This window comes from Anas acuta, chromosome 4, assembly GCF_963932015.1.
Source record: "Anas acuta chromosome 4, bAnaAcu1.1, whole genome shotgun sequence".
Classification (NCBI taxonomy): Eukaryota; Metazoa; Chordata; class Aves; order Anseriformes; family Anatidae; genus Anas; species Anas acuta.
Window position 1 is genome coordinate 70609158 of NC_088982.1, and position 20314 is coordinate 70629471.

At 47.0% G+C, this 20314-nt stretch overlaps 1 protein-coding gene across 2 annotated transcripts in view; it reads left to right on the top strand.

Annotated features, from left to right (window-relative positions):
* The window catches only part of TET2 (tet methylcytosine dioxygenase 2), a 70290-nt gene that overhangs the window by 36695 nt on the left and 13281 nt on the right, over positions 1-20314 (top strand). For both annotated transcript variants that reach the window (XM_068681876.1, XM_068681875.1), the window contains exons 2-5: positions 10116-13491; positions 15162-15252; positions 18817-18910; positions 19903-20111. In XM_068681876.1, the coding sequence (XP_068537977.1) occupies positions 10161-13491; positions 15162-15252; positions 18817-18910; positions 19903-20111 (3725 nt within the window). In that variant the 5' untranslated portion in view covers positions 10116-10160. The remainder of the gene's footprint in view (positions 1-10115; positions 13492-15161; positions 15253-18816; positions 18911-19902; positions 20112-20314) is intronic.

The following is a 20314-nucleotide window of genomic DNA, read 5'->3' on the forward strand; positions in this document are numbered from 1 at the left end:
CCATAAAGAGGAAAATTTAAAACGGGAGAAAGAATGTGCTTTGAATTATTGGAAATTAAAGGAAAGTAGGAACGGCGGCTCATTCTGGGATCCCAACCCTTCCTCGGCACAGTGATCCTAAATTTTTATCCAGTCCTGTCATGTGGTAGACGGGAGAAGCCCTCACGTATTTTTAAATGGGAATCCTGCTCGTGAAATCTCAACTTGTTCCTGGTTTCCAGTTTCTGGAACACTGAAGGGAGATGCCTCAGAAAGGCAAACACTACAAGCTCCCCGCAATGAGCCTTCTTCTCTAGGAGGTAACTAAATGCTCCTTGTCACAAAAATACGCAAAGTTACCCCCATGCTGTCCATGTATTTTTGAATGTTAAACAGCTGTAGGTGTAATACAAGTTATTCGGAAGCAAGGGTGTAACAGGATAAGAAGGAGCTCTAAAATTGCCTCGTTTTTTGTGGAAGAACAAACTTCAGCCTGTAGTTTGATTCCCAGATCAGGATTAATCGTGTTCTTATAAAGAAAAAAACTAAACTTTCCTGTAAAATAATAAAAAAGATAAAATTAGAAGGGTGGGGAAGCGGGGGTGGAATTGCTGTAGCCAGGAAAGTAACTAGAGAAAATCTGCTTTCCAAGTCAACCTTAAGACGCTAGGCTGTATCTCCTTGATAAATACCGGCGTGATGTGAAGTGGGTGTCTCTTGACTTTCAATTTGTTTGGGCCCCGGGCCGTTTTATCTAAGATTGGTCGATGCCCAAGTTCTTTTCAAACTAGTATGTCGAGTATCCAAAAAGAAAATTGAGCCCCACATCCTCATCCCCACGCTGAAAGCCAAGGGGACGGCAGCAGGACCCGCACCGCGCGTTTTGCTCGCTCGGGGCCGTGGCGAGGCAGCGCCAACTCCCACGTTCCTCTCCCAGAGCTGTGCTGCTATCGAGGTTAGATCTTCCACTGCTCTTGGGTCGTCAGCTGGCTCTGGTCATCAAAAACACCTTGTCTTTCATCTCCCGTACATCTGGGGAGGCAATTGTAGCTATTTTCTCAGATGTAGATTTCAGCCCGATAACCCACGCCATTGTTGCGTGTAGATTGCAATAACCCACATTAAAACTGCTCCTGAAGACCACACACAAACGCAGAAAGAAGCTGAATGGCAACTGTAGCTCCAGGGAGCATCTTCTAATAGACCTCTAAAAATGCATTAGATTCTTATCTTCCGTGGTGCCTCAGCAACAGTGGAAGTCAGCAGAGATGTCTGTGCCAGTAGTTTGCAGCCTTAAACACACTGAAGGCAGAGGCTTCAAGGGAAGTCTTTAAGGGAACAGCCTCCACTGTAAAGCACTCAAGAGTGGTGAGTTGGTTCTGTTGATTTCCATGTGATTTACACCGTCCCTCTCAAACTGAGGGAATAAAACCGAGACTTTCAGTACTGGGGGAGAGCCGAGTTAATTCACACAGGATTTAGAGCGGTTTACAGGCACGTATCGTAGCTGCTTATGTATCAGACGTCTTAACCCAGGGAAAATCCAGCAAAAGGTGGTGTGTGCATGAGCTCTCTGAGGAGCAGACCCTCACATTTGCGTTGTGACCTCGGTGCACCTGGTCCGGGAACAAATGGTGTGGACAGAGATCCACCCGGCAAGGAGATCGGATGTCACAGGCTGGCTTAGTTACTCTGTCTGGGAGGGGAGAATTCATAAGTCTTCAGTTATACAGTGGAAAAAAACATGGCACAGAAGAAAACATGGCTCTGCAAGCCAGTGGTAGACAGGATGAGGTGATCTAGGTTTGTTTTGAATGGTAGAAAATTGCTAATAAGTGAGGTTAATGAAGCATTGCGTGTAACTGTGGGTTATCATGCAACCTTCATCCACAGAGACCTTTGAAAACAGGCTGGGTCATCTCCTCAGGCCCCTCACAAACCTGTTTTCCCCATTTCTTTACCAGCTATTGGTTTGTAAGAAAGAAAAAAAGTTGCAAGCGGGCACGAAAACCCTTTGTGAATCAAATCATGCAATGGTTAAAAGAGCACAAGCTCTTTCCAAACCCTTGTTTTGGCTCAGCTCCTCCATCTTCACCATCTGGATGTAAAATCCCCCAGAGGAGGCAGGCAGCATCTCGCAGCGCGCACCTCATGGCTCGCCGCCCCTGGGGGATCCCCGGCACTGCCTGGCGCGGGAGCCGCCTCTTGTTTCTCGATGGGCAGGAATCGCAGCTGAAAATCAGGTTTTACTACAGCGTCCCGGCCTAGGTGTGGCGGAGGCATGGAAAAAAAACAGAGGAGGAGTGTGCAGAGGGGTTTAATACCGTAGGTGAGGCCAGCAGAGGGGACGAAAGCCATGCTTTGTCAGCTGGGGGCATCAGTCGGAGAGATCCTCGCAGTAATCGGCACTTGGGACGGTTGTTGTGTTCTCCCCAGCCCCTGCCTCCTCTTGGTTTGGCCTTCACCTTCAATTTTTGGAGAAGAAATGTTAAGGTAACTGTACCTCATCCAAAATTCTGGTTTCGGCAGAACTGGCAGACCCAACAGGATTTCCTATTTGAAGTTCAAAGGATAATAGAAAACAGAGCTGTGGAAACAGGCTTTCTGAGGACGCCGCTGCCTACAACACTTCATTCCCTTCTGCTGCTTTTCTTCCATCCAGATGCCAAACAGGACCATTTTTCTAATATTACTGACCCAACACGATGAAACGCTGAAATTTTAGCAAGTCTGCCAGTGGCTCCTCCTTTGGGCCCTTACTTCTTTATACTAAGAAGAGAATCAAGAGAATCTCACCCGTTGCCTCTCGCTCCCAAGGAGGATGCACTCTTTAATCATGAATTGCTCAACCCTGCCGGCAGCTGTGATGAAATCATCCCGGGTAACCGACCTTCGGCTGGTGTCAGGAAGTGATCAACCCAAGAAATCCGTGCTATATCCAGGTCTGAAGCCAGATGGACAAAGATCACAGAAACCGGAGGATAATGATGACACTGACCTCTTGGTAACCTTCCCTAAATGGCAGGTTGATAACATCGAGTGTGTCTTGAAGAACGGTTCAGCCACCAACGCTTGCTTATTCTGGCAAGCTCTCGTGCTCCCAAAGAGGCACGCAGCACTACAGAGCTCCGCCAGAACATCAGCAGCTCGCTATTGCTTTCAGAGAGCTGATTTTAATCAGACACCAGTCCCATTATTGCCATTTGACACATGGGGTAGCTGAAGGACCCAAGAGGAAATCACCCCTTGAATTCCACTGTTTTTCAAGGAATAAACTGGTCTGAGTATTGATTTTGTGGTTATGCTCCAGATAACGCTGCCTGCTCCGCCTTGCCAGCCTTTACTCGACACACCTAAACCCAACGGAGCTGGCTGAAATGCAGAAAACCAGCGGCTTAGTTTTGCTTTTCTCCTCCAACAATTTTCCTGATGTTGAATCCACAATTGTTGGTGAACTGCCACGGTGATGCCCTGCTTGGCTCGCAATTTGAAACAATTTTGCTGGTACAGACTTCACAGGCAGGCACACAAGAGAAGAAGTATTTCTGGCTTTGCCCAGGCATAGAAACATCTCTCTCAGAGCGTGCTTATTGGAGCACCCCCAGCTCTCGGGGCTCCAGCTCCCACCCCCACGCTTTCCCTACTACAATTACCAACTGCAGTGGCTCCTGCAAACAGCAAAGGCAAAAAGGTGTTTTAGGTCAGCTGCCCTGGCTTTGAGAAAGATGTAAAACAGTGAAAGTGGTGCTCAAGAAACTGAGCAGTACTGGTCTTAGAGTATGTTGGCATGCCGACACCCAAGGTTACACCCAACAGGGTGAGGGGGAAGCATTACAGCTATGTGCCTGTCGGTACAAACCACCTGGATCCAACAAACTTCAACTCTTGGCCACAGAAACGAGCTCATGACCAGCCAGAACAAGAGTAGGTGCTAACCTTGTCTTGAACCTTCTGGTTATTGCAGCAGGAAGGTCTTTGATCACTTAAATCCAGCCTGTTTCTGCAGATGGAGCTTTCCAGAAGCATTTCCAGTCTGGTGCTGCTGGGGCAGCATGACGAGTGACTGGAAGAGTTGGCTTCTTCTCTTACAAGTGCTGCACGGCACTGTTAGGTGCAAAGCCTGGGTCATAGAAGTGTAGGTGAGAAAAAATACGAACCGCAGAGCTTGTGAGGTGACATTATAATTCCTATTTACTCGCATTTCGTATTCCTGAATTCATTCCCTTCGCATAATTGTTTTTTTCCACCCATCCTGTAGAAGCATTTAATTGTCATTCTCCTTGATTTTATGCAACTGCCAGGTAGTGCAGCTCTTCGTGCCTGTGGAGGCTTTCTGCAGGACCCGCTCTTGTTGATGGTTATACAGTGCAGCGAGGGGAAACCACCGGGCAGACCAGTTCAGCTTTACTCTCCTGCTCTCTGCTTTAAGGTCAAAAATCAACTGATCCAAGTGCTTTTGCGATTAGATCATTGCATCACTGAAATGCAAGCAGTGCTGTCAATAAATTGAAGGGGGGCGAGCACTAGTTGGTTTAAAAATGCATGAATTATGAGGCTTCTAGCTTGGGTAAGGTTTAATGAATTATTAATCCTCATATTTCACAAATCCCATGCCCTTCATTCCCTTATGTCTGCTTATATCTATATTCACTAGTCACCATTTTCCCTGTAAATTAAGGATAAATGAGGTAACAAATTTTAACCATCCCACATTTTCTCTCCTATTTGACACAGATTATTCATAGATCTAAATACCAGAGAAGACAATTACATTCATGTAATATGACCTCCTGCAGAATACAGTCACAGAGCCTCATCCAGTAGTTTCTGCATTAACCCCATAACTGCTATTTAAAGCCCCAGTAAGAAAACAGGATATTTCTTCATTTTACCAAAAAAATGTCGTCTTAACTTAAGGACTTCAAGTGACAGAGAATGCACTGCATCTTTATGCATTTTTTTTTCTTTTTCTTTCTTTTTTTTTTTTCCATTTCTAATGCACTGAATAAATATACTATCCAAATGAAGAGACAGCTGAATGCAGTGCAGAAGGACCCCATTGTAAGCCACAGAGCCCTGCTAACAACAGAGTGTCCTTGTCTTTCTGGGGCCCTCCTGCAATCTGCAATGCAGTTGCACTGCATTCTCCTCAGCCGCCGCACTTGCAGTGGGGCAGCAGTGATGCTGGTGGGGAAGAGAGCAAATCCTTAGGGTATGTTGTGGGGTTTGGAGCCTCAAATCACCTTGAGCATCAAAGCAATCCCGATTTTGTAGGATAGCTCTGCTTCAAACACCAGAGCAGCTGCCACAGGAACCTCTAGAGAAGGAATCACATGAGGCAGTCTGCACTCCTTGCTGCCGTACCCTTCCACTTCCACTACAGGGAACTCCTTTCAGGCCAGTGTGGGATTTGGGGTTGGATAGCACTGAATCTATTACAACCTACCAGCAATCCTGGCCTGGGAAGAAGCTGTCCTCAAAGGACAAACCACCCAGCGTGTGGGCAGGCATGTTCCTGGCCTTGCCTCTCCCGCTGGTCTCCATGGGGAAGCTTGCTTTGTTCCTCAGTGGGTAAGCAGGGAGCACCTTCAGTGCGAAACACATGTGAAATGCTTAAACTATGCAACGGTTTCCATGTGTGCAACATTTCATCCCAACAATAATGAAAACGTTTCACTAATAAGCAGCTTTGATGCATTACTTCACCCGCTAGTGCTCCGAGTTCACATCTTTTCTCTGTAGTGACTTTCTTTCTCCCAGTGACTAAAGGAGAAAGCTTCTTGCCTACAGGTGTTAACCCAGGGCACAGCTGAAACAGAATTTATTAAAATAGACCAGAGAAAAATGACACGCCACGATAACCACACAGCTGTAAACCCTGGTGTTGAGCATCGTAACTGCTTACACATCTCCTTCCAGAATTAAAAAGAGAACACTGACTCTGAGCTAACCAGAAACAGTATCACGTGCACTCTGTGAGTAAGGCCAGAAGATTTCAGTTTTTAGTGCTGAAGTTCTTACCGCGAATTGGCTGTGCCCTGATGAATTGCACTTGGTCTGTTACGGAGGGATTCGGAACTGCTCGGCAGGCGTCAGGACAGAGCTCTGCGTTACGGCCTGCTCCTCAGGGACACCTCAGAGTTAAAACTTGAGACTTGCAATATTTGTCTGCAAGTGGAGCTTTCTGATAATGCCCTGCACGAGCGTCTGAGCGTCCTTACTTAGGAAGGACAGCAGTTCAGGCTTTAGACCTCTTTGCTGATGGTATGAGCTTCTGAGGAGAGAAGAGGCGCAGCTCTGCAGGGCAGCAAAGCCTCTGAGGAGGTGTACTTCCAACCCAGCTGACCCGAGAAGGGGGAGCCACCCATCTGACACCCCACCTTTCAGTCCTTTCAGGACCACGAGTACTCTAACACAGCATTCCCCTACCTACTTTTTCTGTGGGGTTTCTTGCCCAGCTTTGAAAAGATCGTGCTCCCCTGCAGCAGGTGTTTGCCCAGTCCTTCATCCGAGCCGCTTTGCACTCACAAAGTCCCGAGGTATGGGTGCTGTACAGAATGAGGAATGAATCTCTAGAACTGGCTTAAATTAAAGAAAGATTTTCCATGGGGAAAACAAACAGACAAACAACAAACCATAGCTAAAAGTACTTTTGTTGCCATAGGACTGCCTGTCACACATGTAACAGTGCCCTCCACAGCCTTTCCATTTTCCTGTATTGTGAGAGGTGGCAGAAATATGCCCAACTCACCCATAAACCTAAAAAATCTCCAAGTCTCTTTCAGTGCTTGGTTTCCAATTTGTGCCCCATATGTGGGGAGAAAGAGATGTACGTACATGGCTCGTATTTGCGAAAGTCAAACAGCGGTGGACTGAATTATAACCTGCATGCATATTGGTGGAATGAGATGCTGATCCATTTGCACAGTAATGTGCTATATTTAAGTCACGCATCGTGGCATCTTCAAAGAGGCCAGTCATAATTATGATGGATTAGACTGCAGAGTCAGTCCTAGATGCAGTAATTGTTTCACAGATGCTGCTGATGTGACTTGAATTTCTAATGAATTGTAGCTGAGGAAGAATATGTAGAGCTACTAAATGGCCTGAATAAAATACAGTTATGGGAAAGAGAAAAATGCCTAACCGCTAACTTAGGGAAAGGCAGACCTCCTTTGAGGGACAGACGTATCACCCCACCACAATAACAAAGTGCAAAGACTTTGTACAAATGCAGAGACTTTGTAAGGCCCAGCCAGGTCTCTGAGTAGCAGCCTCAAGAATATCTTCACAGTGCCCTAGTTAAAACCAGTAATAAAGGCACGGCTGCCACTTGCCTTTTGCCAGTTCTAAATTACAAATAAGCACTGTGATTGCTTGAGCTACATCTGTGCTAAGATGCAACTCAAGAGGAGTGCAAATAACAGAGCGTAGACAGAGACCGCATGTAACGTAAAGTCACCACAACCCCAGCTGCATTTTAAAGACCGTAGATCTGGCGCTTTTAATCAATGAATTAACTTCGTATTTTGAAGAACAGTGACTGTCCTTTGCAATGCCTAAGACCAATGCCTTTTACACCGGAGTTGATCAGAACTCAGGGGAATTGGTTGACTCACACCGTGAGGTGTTTGAGAATCCTGTGAATAGCAATCCTCGCCACGCAGTGAAAATAACCTTGTGGTTTTTAAGGGCAGTGCGAACCTAAGACTCTCTTCTGAAGCCCAGATGCATTCCTTCAAGGGGTACGCTAACGTTAGGCAAGTCAGACTTCTAAACAAAAGAGGTGGTTTTACCTATTTGTAACAAGCCAGGAAGCAAGATCATCTGGGAACTCTTAGGTGGAATTAAGCTGTAACCCATCTGGTACATCAGAACACGACAAACAAGACAGACGTTGAGGGCTGAAGGAAGTTTCTCATGGCTCAACCACACCGACTAATTTTTATTGTTTGTTTTTGAAGAAATAAATATTTTAGAAGCAGTCTGACAGCACAGTGTTAATTACTACGGTTCCTTTTATTTCATTTCTGACTTGTGAAATAGAGCAGCCTACACACTCATGTCTGAGCTGTGGTTCAGCTGCAGTTTCTAGGAATGAAAGGTGTGAAGGCAAAGAATGGTTTTTAAATTAGGCTGACATCTTATTTTTTGAGACACTCTGGGAGCGTAACTCTGCCGCCCAGCCGAGAATGACACATCAGAGGAATCCTTCTCACGCTGCTTTCTCTCCAGCATGGAATACAGTCTCTCTGGGAAAGCTGCAAAGGCTCATCTCTCGGGGTGCTTTAAAGTTAGGTTGGGAAATATACTGAAATATATGTAGAAGGGAAGAAGCTTGCCTTACCTTGTCAAGAACACAGAGAAGATGGACAAACGTTCTTTTCCGTTGCCATATTCTTAGCTTTCACTTCAAAAGCTCTTTTTTTAAGTCCTGATATTTGCAGAGAGAACTTCTCTGTTTCCGTCACACAAAAGATAAATTCAGTACAGAAAGTAAAGAACTCCAGGAGGTCAAAAGTAAATCTAAGATCTAGTTTGGGATAAGGATGAAGTGAATCCAAGTTGTCCTATAGGTGCTTGCCAGTCAAAATTTATGTTTGAACTGTCCTGATACCAAAATTAGAGGTGTAAGCGGATGTGCTTCTGCTGGAAGTAATGAATCTTGGGCATTAATACTACCTTAAAAAGCATTTTAGAATCATATTGCTTAGTTGAGTAAGGGAATACTGCACTGAAAACTGTATCAGTTAGATGTTTCTTAGTATATTTTTTTATTTTTTTTTAATAAGATTAATGTAGGATACGTACATAAGCAGAGCACCTGTGATAACAGAAGTTTTCCAGCGTAGCAGTTACTCCTGTGTAGTGGCAACGGCAGCCACGTGCAGTGCTGGTGCTAACTCTGCAGTCCGGCCAGGCACAGCCTGGAAAGGGAGAAGCCTTCGAATTCGCATTCACACAAACTAAAAATAAAGCCTGCAGGGCAAAGACATGCATGAGTCCAAATTTTCTGTGTGATCTCACATCTGGAAGACCCTCTGCCAGTCTGTCTTCTGTCATTTGCAACTGTTTGAGAACCATCAAGCCAACAAAGAATAAATTACAAGCAGAGTCAAACAATGGCTTTATGTTAACCGGGATTGTGAATTTTCTGTGAATTGTGAATTTTCTATGAATTATCTCCATTAACCGGGATCTTGGGAAGATCCACGTGAACAGAATTAGGTTGTCACTATATGGGATTTGTTCACTATGCGTTGTCAGTACTGTTAGCTAAAGGAAAAACTACTTTTATAAATAAAATATAAAGGTCAAAGAAGAAAGTAGGACTTCGTCTCCAAACAAAGAAGGAGCTTTGAAGCTCAGTTCAAAACCCTAATGCAGAGTTTAAGCCACGCCTGATGTCTATAGTCTAAATTTAAAAGAATATCAATACCTGAAAAAATACCATTTCCATCAAACCTTTCTGAAATCTCTTAATTTGTTTCTATCAACATTATCAAGATGTTGATGAAGTGTAAGAATTCCTACGGATGGCAATCAGGCGAGGCTTTGTCTCATGTGTGGATTGTGCCACTTGCGTGGGCTTTTGGAATGCCAGTTTTAAAAGACCTTGTCAGACAGCTGAAGACTGAAAAAAGGAGGTTTTCCCCTCTAATTGGCAAGCTTGGTGGCAATAATCCTTCAAGTCACACAAAAGGGGTTTGGCACACTTAATCAAATAACAGGATTAGCACCGAGTCTGGGAACCAGGCTTTCTGCATGACTTTCTGCCTTACTAAGGAGAAAAAGCGGCGACAGGGGAGCCTATGCAGATCATTCAAAAGCAGAGGGTGTTTTTTCCACCATTATGAGAGCTCTTTTTGGCAAAACAGCTGTTTGTGTGTTCGGTGGGGGTGAGCAACGGGTCTGTATTTTCACACTCTTTTCATCCTGAAGAACAAACCTGCAGTAAGGGGGACGCACGGAGCTGCCAAACCCAACGGGGCCGTGAGCCTCCCCTCAGGTGTGCCCGTGAGCTGCTGCCGCGTGTAGAGACGGGTCGGGACGGCGGGTGCAGGAACCAGCAATCTGCTGTCTGTTGAGCGAAATGAGACCTGACTTAGCTCTCTCCCCTTGCTTCTCTCTCGCAGATACGTTCGGAGGGTAGCCTTGTGGATGGCCCCGGAGCAGGCCAGATGGAACAGGACAGAACCAAGCATGTTGACGGCAATAGATTGAGTCCATTCCTAAGACCGCAACCTTCTCCCGTGTGCCAGGCAGAGCCTTCGGCAGTGAAGCTACAGAATGGAAGTCCGGCGACAGAGAGGCCCGAAGTCGAGGTAAATGGAGACCACAAGCGGCTACTCATCAAAAGCAACTACGGAGCGCCCCACGCGAAGGGAAGCCCAAACCACCGCGTTAGCCCCGACCTTGTACAAGAAATGAAAGTATGCTCCAAATATATGCAAAACGGTGGGATTAAACGCACTTTTAGTGAGCCCTCTCTGTATGGACTTCATCAGAGCAAGAAGGCGAAACAAGACAAAGAGGTGAACGGAGAAAAAGCTGAGCCAGATGATAACTATGAAAAACCAAGCGTCTCCAATTGTTACGGCGAGAAGAAAGCCGAGAGCTTTACAGGACAAGGAAATGAAGCCTCAGAGTTGATACCGTCTACAAGATACAGCAGTGGTGGTTCTGAAAACCCTCATGACCTCCTGATCCAGAATGAGCAGGAGCGGGAAAACCTTCATTGCCACAACAGGGACATTGTCTTACTACTTAAGAACAAGGCGGTGCCAATGCCTAATGGTGCTACAGTTTCTGCCTCTTCCATGGAAAGCATGCATGGTGAACTCCTGGAGAAAACACTGTCTCAATATTATCCAGAACATGTTTCCATAGCAATGCAGAAGAACACATCTCATATCAATGCCATTACCAGTCAGGCTACTAATGAGTTGTCCTACGAGACAACGCATTCATCCCATACCTCAGGGCAGATCACTTCCCCACAGACCTCAAACTCTGAGCTGCCTCAAGTGCCAGCTGTAGTGGTTACTGAGGTCTACGATGCAGAAGACTCCAGTAAACCACCTGTATTGCCAGGTAGCTGTTCGCTTCAGAAACCAGAACTACAGCTACAGCAACAGATCCCGGGCTATGATACACACCAGTTATCTGTAGGAAACAGTACTGTGCATGGAAGTGTAGGGCAGGTTCCCAACCAAGACCTCTCTCTAAGTTCCAGCAGTAACCTGCAAGCTCAGAATGCCGCACTGGAAAGGTTTTCTGAGCGAGCAGAACATAATGGTGCTTTCTTTAAACAGAACTCAATGTTTCACAAAGATTCCTCCACTCCTCCTGCTCCAGAGATGAACAGCGCGCTGCCCGGCGTGGCGCGAGAAGGACGCCGCTCCTACGGCAACAGCGGCGAGGAAACTCCTCCTGGAGAGATCGCGGGCGAAGGGCAGAGGCAGGGACTGGTGCTAGAGAGTCCCAGCCTCGGCCAGCAGCAACTTCACCCTCCGCAAAGGCTTCCGCAGCAGGTGCCAACGCCGCAGCAAGATGTCAGCGAGAGCAATCCCCGAGCTGCTGTGGCCACCTTGCCTCAGCAGCACCCAGAAGAAATGCCGCCGCCGCCGCCGCCGGAGCCTCCCCTCCCAAGCCTGCGGGCGTGCGGAAGCGACGGTGAGTTGCCACGCTGCCAGCATCTCCCAGGACAGAGGGAAGCTGAGATTCCTCCCGACAAAGAGAAGGACCAAGCGAAAGAGCCCGTGCCACAGCCTCAGCGTTACTCGAAGCCGGCCTGGATCGAGTTGGTCTCCACGCAGTTCCGCCAGGGAGAGCCTCCCCACAAGCCCAGCGAAGCGCTGCTCCGGTCAATTCTTCAGTTCCAGGCAAACGCACCCGAAACAGCCTACAGCAAGCAGTATGCTGGAAGCCCTGATGCATTAAAGGGGCTGTCGGGACAGCCCCAGAGCCAGAAGATAATGCAACAGGAACAAATTCCCCCGCTCTACAAAAGCGAGGCCTCCCAGCTGCAGCCGCCTCCCGCAGCTGACCCCCAGCTGCTGTTCCCAAAACACTCGCCGCAGCCCCAGCTCGCCAAGGTGGATCCCCCCCTCCAGCCCCAAGCTCAGCAGCTCCATTTCCAGCCGAGAGCTGAACAGCCAGCCGAGCAGCCCCTCGGGGCCCCGCTGAAACAGCAGCACTTGAATCCCCCGCCAGGGGAAAGCGAGCAGTTCTTGCATTCCCACATCTTGCAACAGATGCTCCAAAAGCAGGCGCAGCAGACCCAGCTGCCGTGCGCTCCGCAGCTAACCCCCAGCCAGCAACAGGCCCTGCAAAGGAGAAGTAAAGAGCCGCCCCAAGCCATCTCCCATTCCCAAAGCGCCCTGGAGCAGCAGCTGGACAGGGCATCCTTCAGCCAGCTCAAGGCAGATGAGTGTTTTCAGGCTGGGAACAAGTACCTGAAGCCGGCCGCCTTCCCGCTGCACGGCCCTCAGCTGGGGCTAGAGCAGGCACAGGGCGTGAACAGCAAGGCTCCCCTCTACGGGCAGAAACCCAACGCCGGCCTGCAGCATCCCTGCCCGAACAACGCGCACTTGATCTCCGAGAAGAAGGAAAACGCCGCGCACGTCGAGCGCTTCGGGGCCAAGAAGATGCAGGACTTGCAGCACGCGCAGTATTTTCCCAACAGCCTGCCCCCCAAGCAAGAGGTGAACCACTGCTTTCAAGAACCAGAGCAGCAGACGCAACAAGCTTCGGTGATCCAGCTGCCGCTCCAGCAGCCGCAAGGCTACGGGGGCAGCCTGAACCCAGAGCTCCCCGGCCACCAAGCCCCGCAGCTGCCCCCGCGGTACTTACCGCACAGCCAGCAGGCTCCCCCGCACACCCCGGAGCAGAGAGGCTGCCATCTGCAGACCCAAACCCAGAAGGATTTTCAGAAGCACGCTGCCCTAAGGTGGCATCTCCTACAAAAACAGGAGCAGCAGGTGTACCAGCAAGCCAAACCCGAGCTCGGCCCCAGCGCAGCACGCAAGCCGATCAAAATTGAGGCTGGCACAAAGGCGAACGTCTGCATGCGCCCGTCTGCTGGGCAGCTAGAAAGCAAAATGTGGAAAAAAACAATTAAACAAGAGAATCAGCACTTCGGCTGCGAGAACATGCAACAAAAGAGCATCATCGAGACAATGGAACAGCAGCTAAAACAGATACAGGTCAAATCACTGTTTGATCACAAGACTTTTACTGTCAAATCGCCTAAACATGTGAAGGTTGAAACAGCAGGCCCTATCACCATCCTATCGAGGAACACCTGTGCTGCAGAATTTGACACTCAGACCCCAATCTCGGAACACCAAGCAAACCCGTCTGCTGAGAAAACCCCGACCAAAAGAACAGCTGGAACTGTTCTCAATAATTTTTTAGACTCACCTTCCAAGTTACTGGATACTCCTGTAAAAAACTTATTGGACACACCTGCCAAAACCCAGTACGACTTCCCATCGTGCAGCTGTGTCGGTAAGTGCTGGGAGGTGTACTGCAAGCATGCCAGTTCGCAGCAGGGAAACGAGCCTCCGAGCTCAGATTGCAGGGGTTACTCGGCTGTTTTTGCTGGAGGTTGGGCTTTTTGTTTGTCAGAAGAGCAATTAGTAAAGGCTTACAGCAATTTTTCTACACTTAGGCCACTCCGCTTAGCCAACCCTACGCGTGGGCCCTTGCTCAGTATTTCCTGAAGTTATCCACTTGCTTTTACAGTCAGAAAGCCTGCGGACGGTAACACATTCCCTCTCTCCCATTCTCCTTAAGCAGCAGACATGTAATAACAACACGCTGATAAAAAGTAGGTCACAACTTTATAATCGAGTGTCAAGGCTAGACACAGTGTTTGTAAAACATGTCTTGGGTCCTACACTTGCGATCCTTACTCCAGTTTTTGCTCTGGCAGTGAGATTGTTGAAGTTTGCCTCAGTAAAACCCAAGCAAAGAAGGAATGCTAGATTATTCCTCGCTTGTTGCAAGAGTTTATCACCCTGTTGACTCATTTGTCTACTGCAAGGCTAAGCAGCTTCTTAGAGAAGCCACACAAGCAGCAAGGGGGACCCTTGGTATTTCTTCACAGCACACCCAGTCCCCAGAAGCAGAATTGAGCAGAGGGAAGAAAAGCAAGGCCCTGTACCCCAAGCTTTCATACCCTGGCACCACACGTGGCCAGGCATTTTCAGACTCCGCCACAGGATAAATTATTCAGACTGAAGCAAAAGGTGCAAGTGCTTCAGCACCAACCAGGAGAAAAGGAAAACCTTTGTTCGAAGTTTCACTGACTGGCCCTAATGGCCTGGGATTTCACACCAACTAAAAAGGGAAAGTTGAAGCAGTGCTCCTCCAGAACTGCAAAATGGACCTTTTTGTCTTTTCAGATGCCTGAGGCTGTGTCTCAGAGATGCTCCATGGGAGCAAAAAGAGAAAGTAATGGATTTTCACAGCTCCCAGCAAGGAAACTAGAAGCCAGTTCCTTGATGTTCCTTCTTCTTTTATAAGAAATAACCTATAACATGTCGAGTTTGTTTTTTAACCCTACAATTGGTTTGGTTTGGTTTAAGACCATTCTCCAATGCAGTTGGCAAAACTTTTTTCAGGCAACAATTTCATTTATTTATTTATTTATTTTGTAGCCAGTACTGCAGCTGCCAACTCAGCAAGAAGAGTGGCAGAAGTGGGTGGCAGAAATTCTCTGTGCAACCTTAACGGGCACTTTCTCGAGCTGTAGGTTCCTATATAACACGCCTGCTGCAAAACAAGTGCTGTACAGCTCACTAATGTCAATATTTACCATTGGTATCCCATTTCTCCTCCTTTCCAGATACTGGGAGAGGAGGAAGTGGGAGAAAGAGAAACAGTCATTCCGTGATAACGGGAAAATGCCTTTTGGATTTCAGTGTAAAGCCCGAGATGTGAAACAACCGTTTGTGCTAGCAAAAAGCACACAGCCCATATCGTGGCTATTTGCAGAATTAGCCACGTGCTTTGCGTGTTTTGTACAAATTTCATGGGCGTACTTTAAGTGTTTGCAAACTGACCTGAGACCCAACAGCAGTACTGTAACCAGCTAGATGTAAGTTTTGCGATGTGACTTCTTTACGTTAAAGAATTAAGCTTCGAAGTACTAACTTTTGTTTTGTTTTAAACAGAGCAAATTATCGAGAAAGATGAAGGTCCGTTCTATACCCATCTAGGAGCCGGTCCTAACGTGGCAGCTATTAGAGAAATCATGGAAGAAAGGTAATTAGTGCAAAGGCACGGGGCAGATTAACGTTTATCCTTTTGTGGACGTTAGAATTTTTCCAGCTTTTGCACATAAAGAAATAAACAATTGCAAATCAAGTAATTACTCGTAGGCTTAGCTCCCCCCGTGTTGCCAACATGACGCGCTGTGCTATTCACCAGAGAGTCACAATATTTGACAGGGCTAATGGGCGGCTGGCTGGCACGGGCTGCGTGCTTTGAGACCGACGCCAGCAAACCCGAGCAGGAACAAGAATTCACCAGGCTGCCAAGCAAGGCAAGGCGGCTGGCAATGGCTCTCAGAGCAGGCACCGACCTGGTGTTCCCTCTGCAGACGAGGACGCCAAGGTGGGAGGAGGACAGAGGGCAGAATACCAGACTCCAAAATTATCTCTCTCCTCCCCGCCCGCCAATTATTGAGTGCATAGTACAACCCGACAGGACTAAGCCTAACTCAGTCACTTCCAGAAGTGTGGAACAAGGTTATTAGATAGGATTTCAGCCCAAGAATCAAGAAGTAGGTTTGTGACAAAACAGCCCTCTCCCTCGGAGTACTGCACAAGACCAGCCTCATCTCGGCTGTGGGTATTCCTGCAGTGCGTTGCATCCCATAATGTATCTGCTACCCAAAGTCAAACCCAACAAGGGATTCTGAATGGTAAAGCATGGGTATGTCACCTACGCTATCTAGAAAAATGAAAAAGTGCAACATCCACCAGCATTTCTAAGATATAAATTTAAAATTCTTCACACCAAAGTGACTCTGGCACTGTGCATTCTGCATTACTTGTAGGTTTCGGAAAGCACAGACAGTAAAGGGCAGGTTTTTAGTGCTATCTGGGAATTCAGTTCCCTTCTGAACAAACAAGCAAACAAAAGCTCCCCAGTAAGTCGGAGACAGATGGGAATTTGATTTGTTAATACCTTAAAACTCTGAACACCAAAAGCAAATAGGTGTCTGTGCAGCGCTTGTCTTGAGCCAAGGAGAACGGTTTCTCAGCAGGGTCTGCTAGCTTGTGCTCATCACTGCACAGCCATGCACCATTAATGGCGTATTAAATCCTAGGATTATCTCCAAGTGATTAGTCCTAAGGTCCTTTCTCTTAGCACCTCCTTCCCTGTAGCTCCTGGGCAGGGCTTGCCCCACTACTTGTTTTCAGCTTTGTGAGCAGCTCAAAGGCATGTAAGCTGCAATCAGCTGCTTCTTGGGAAGGGGGAGTGAACGCTGACCCTCCTGAGAAGCTTCTTACCATGTACCTCCAAGGCTCTAATTGACTGTTTAATTCTTTAATATTCACAACTAGTACATAAAACAGGAAAGTCATTCACGGCATCACGTCAATTATTAGAGATGAAACTTTTTTCCATTTCTGGACTTAGGAATGTGATTTTCCATCCTTAATACCGACCTTGTCTTTTCTTCCTTTTCCCGTCCCATTAATTTCATTTCATGCTGGCAGAAGGAAATCCTGAGAGATTACAGATAACATACATATAGGCAGCCAGGTTCAGCAGAATCTAACAGAAACCGCTTGAACAATGGCAAGCTTACAACTGTTCATATTGCATGAACTGTGTGATCCCAGGACAGACCTCCAGAGCTCCTTCTTGTTAGCTAATTTTGTATCCCTAAGAGAAAAAAAAAACACCCTAAAGAAATTCTCGAGCACATGTGTACAGTTGGTGACATTAATCACAACCTAAGCACTTTTAAACTATCTTCCCATGACCATGAAATTGACTTTTACGGTATTAGCACTGCCAAACAAACCAGGATTTGAATTGACACTGATAGTTGATATTTTAGCTACACCAGTTTCTTACAGAATCCATGGTGGATACATATTTTTTACCTCTTCCTTCTCCCAGTCCCTACTTCATGCTCAGTGAGTTTTGCTCCCATTTTGAAGCCAACGAGCTCTGGACTGAAAGCAAGCATGACAAACATCAGGCACAAATTCTTCTGTGACAGTTGAAGAGATGTGAGACAAAGTCCATTTCACTTGCAGTGCTCAAGATAGATCGATAGTGGCACCCACACAGCTGTCCTGCAATCCAGATCAGCAGACTGATAGAAAATGTTAAGATCGAAAAATGTTTATGTGGCTAATTAAAGAAACAAATGTATGCTATCATCCAAGACTAAGTAGGAAAAAGTGATCTAACAGTTGCCTGCAGAACATGTGTAGTACGACCTGATTTTATTTGTATAATTTCCTGCGACACTTGAAATTTCACAATGAGATCACATCTAAAAATAAGTATTTTTCATTTCCTTTACACGACAGAAGTTTTAAATACAAGTAATTTGCTCTTAAATATGTCACCGAGATTTTAGTGCAAAAGCAAGAGGGATGAAAGGTCAAAAGTTCTCAAAGCAGCTTTCAATGGCTGTGTAACGCGAAGGAACTATCTTGATTGCTCCATAGGTAACAGGCAAAAAGCAGGAACACCGTGACTTAGTCCCTATGCTTGGATATATTTATTAAAAAAAAAAAAAAAAAAAAAAAACAGCACCAATGAGAGCAGCAGATTCAAGAAAAGGAGCTGGAGGTGGAATTTGCCCAGTCCCTGAAACGCAGCCAAGTCAGCAGCGAAGCTGGAGCTGCAACTTTGCAGCCACGGAGGTCTCTAGCATGCAGGCTTCGAGCAGCAGCCTCCCCTCAGCCCCGGCATGCTCTCGGCTCAGCAGCTGGGCACCCCCAGCTGCAGCAGCCCTGGGGTGAGAATAAGCTCAGGAAAAACTCAACAGGTCTGATGCTTGCTGTTAATTCAAGACTTGCTTCACTTAGCATTTGCCATAGATTTCCACCTGGTCCATCAGAGGGCATGGGAAGTGGATCCCCTTTGTTCTGAACAGCTTTGGGGCTCAGGTCTGCCCTGAGTGCATCGTCACCTCGACTGAGTGCTACAGCAGAAGTGGAGCTTGCCTGCCTTTGTCCCCAAAAGACACACACAAATGGCATCATTTGAGGGCACCTCGTGATCCTAATTCAGTATAGAAGGCTGGCAGAAGTAAATAAGTAACAATTTATGACCGGATGATAAAGTAAAGGAAATAGATATGAAGCAAATTAATCATGGCTTAACTGATTCACACTGTATCTAAGCCAGAAACAAGCACAGAAAATTAAGAGTGACTGCTGCATGCCAGCTGTTCCATGACAACTTCATTATATAAATTTCAGAGTGGTAACTGAAAATTTAACCCAGAAATGAAAGACAAATGTAAGTTTCCCTCCCAAAACAGAGAGACTTCAAGCCCACTCTTCAAAATGCCATCTATTACAACTCCTCTAGAGAAACGGTTAAAAGGTTTGGGGATATTAATGTGTTACGGGTAATTCTCACTCCGCTGTGATGTATTAAAGCCATTTGCCTCTTTTAACATGTTAATTCGCCACCATCGTAAAATCAGCCAGATAAACTGCGTTGCACACCCTTCCCTGTAATTCACAGTATTTATTTTTTAAGATAAGCCTGGTGAGTGTACTCCATCTTTTAAGTGTTCCTGCAGAACCAAATGAACCTGCTTATTGTACGTGTTTTTGTTTGTTTAAGATTTGGACAGAAGGGTAAAGCTATAAGGATTGAGAGGGTTGTCTACACTGGGAAAGAAGGCAAAAGTTCTCAAGGATGCCCTATTGCTAAATGGGTAAGTGATGTCCACAAAATAATGCTGATCTAGGTCAGCGTGGTGGTTCCTGCATCAGCCAGCAGTGACGTCCCTCTGTTAGCTGACACTGGGGAGCTTAAAATAGCTCGCCGCAGGGCGCCCGCAGCCCGCTCCCACCGCTGTCTCTCACACTCCATTTACTTGAGCTGCATGGAAAACAGCGAGAATAAAATTTGGCCTAAAGGTACGAAAAGCCGAGAAGGGAGGCAGTTAAACTTAGATTTAAGACCCGTGACTCCAGCCGTTCTCTCTGCTGTTTAATTTTACCTCCAAATAAGCGCCGTAAGTACACCACGGTGATGTTTTGAAAACGCACTCCCAGTTGGAGCGAGGAATTAGTACACCCTCTTAGCAAACACTGCCTTACTCTGGCACAAAGCGCTGAGTGGTTTGGGTAGGCTGGGGAAAGCCGGGATGAGGAAAAGCTGATCTATGATTATAAGTGCTTCTGCATGCCAGACTGCACCTTTAACAGAAATACCCACAGCACTGAGAAGCAGGGACACTTACTTGAGCGGTGTGCTGCTTTCCTCTCACTGCCATAACGTTTGTGTGAGTCAGGGCAGGCAAGGCCACAAAGCAGAGCGGCTGGTGACAAGTTTAGCTGTTTAGGCATGCTAGGAAAAGGGAGAGATGTCATACAATGACACTGCACTCATACCATAGTGCAGGCTCGGGAGAATATTTCTGCTAAATCAGAGCATGGGGGATACCATGCAAAGCTGTTTTCCACCTCCATGCCATCAGTCAGCAGGCTTAGAGCTTCATTAAAGGGAAGGGCTTCGTGCCCTGGCCCCTATCAGTAGAGGGGAAGAACGGCGCGAGTTGCCAGAAACAAAGAGGAAGAGGGAGATAGAAGTGACCTCCCCCCACGCACACTAGTGCTGAGGTTTCCTCTCCTCTTCCTCTTCACGTTAAGAAATGCCTTGTTTGTGTTGGGGCTCCGGGGGTGTGTGTTGCTGTGCATGCAGGTAGTCCGCAGAAGCAGTCAGGAAGAAAAGCTACTCTGCTTGGTGCGCGAGCGAGCGGGCCACACCTGCGAGACGGCGGTGATCGTGATTCTCATCCTGGTCTGGGAGGGAATCCCGACAAGCCTGGCCGACAAGCTGTATTCGGAACTCACCGACACCCTGAGAAAGTACGGCACGCTCACCAACCGGCGCTGTGCCCTGAACGAAGAGTAAGTGACACAAGGGGTTGGCTTCAGCCGGGGACCTGGCGTCTCCGCTGGCTCTTTTCCCGTAAACGCACACACCTTCCAAACCCTTTCAGACAGTCGGAAAACCCACGGAGCTTTTGAGGAGAGCAAAGCAAATGTTTTATAAAAGTAGGGAAAAAAACATCTTCCCATAGTTGTGAAGCCTCGCTGTGTATTTAAAGGAA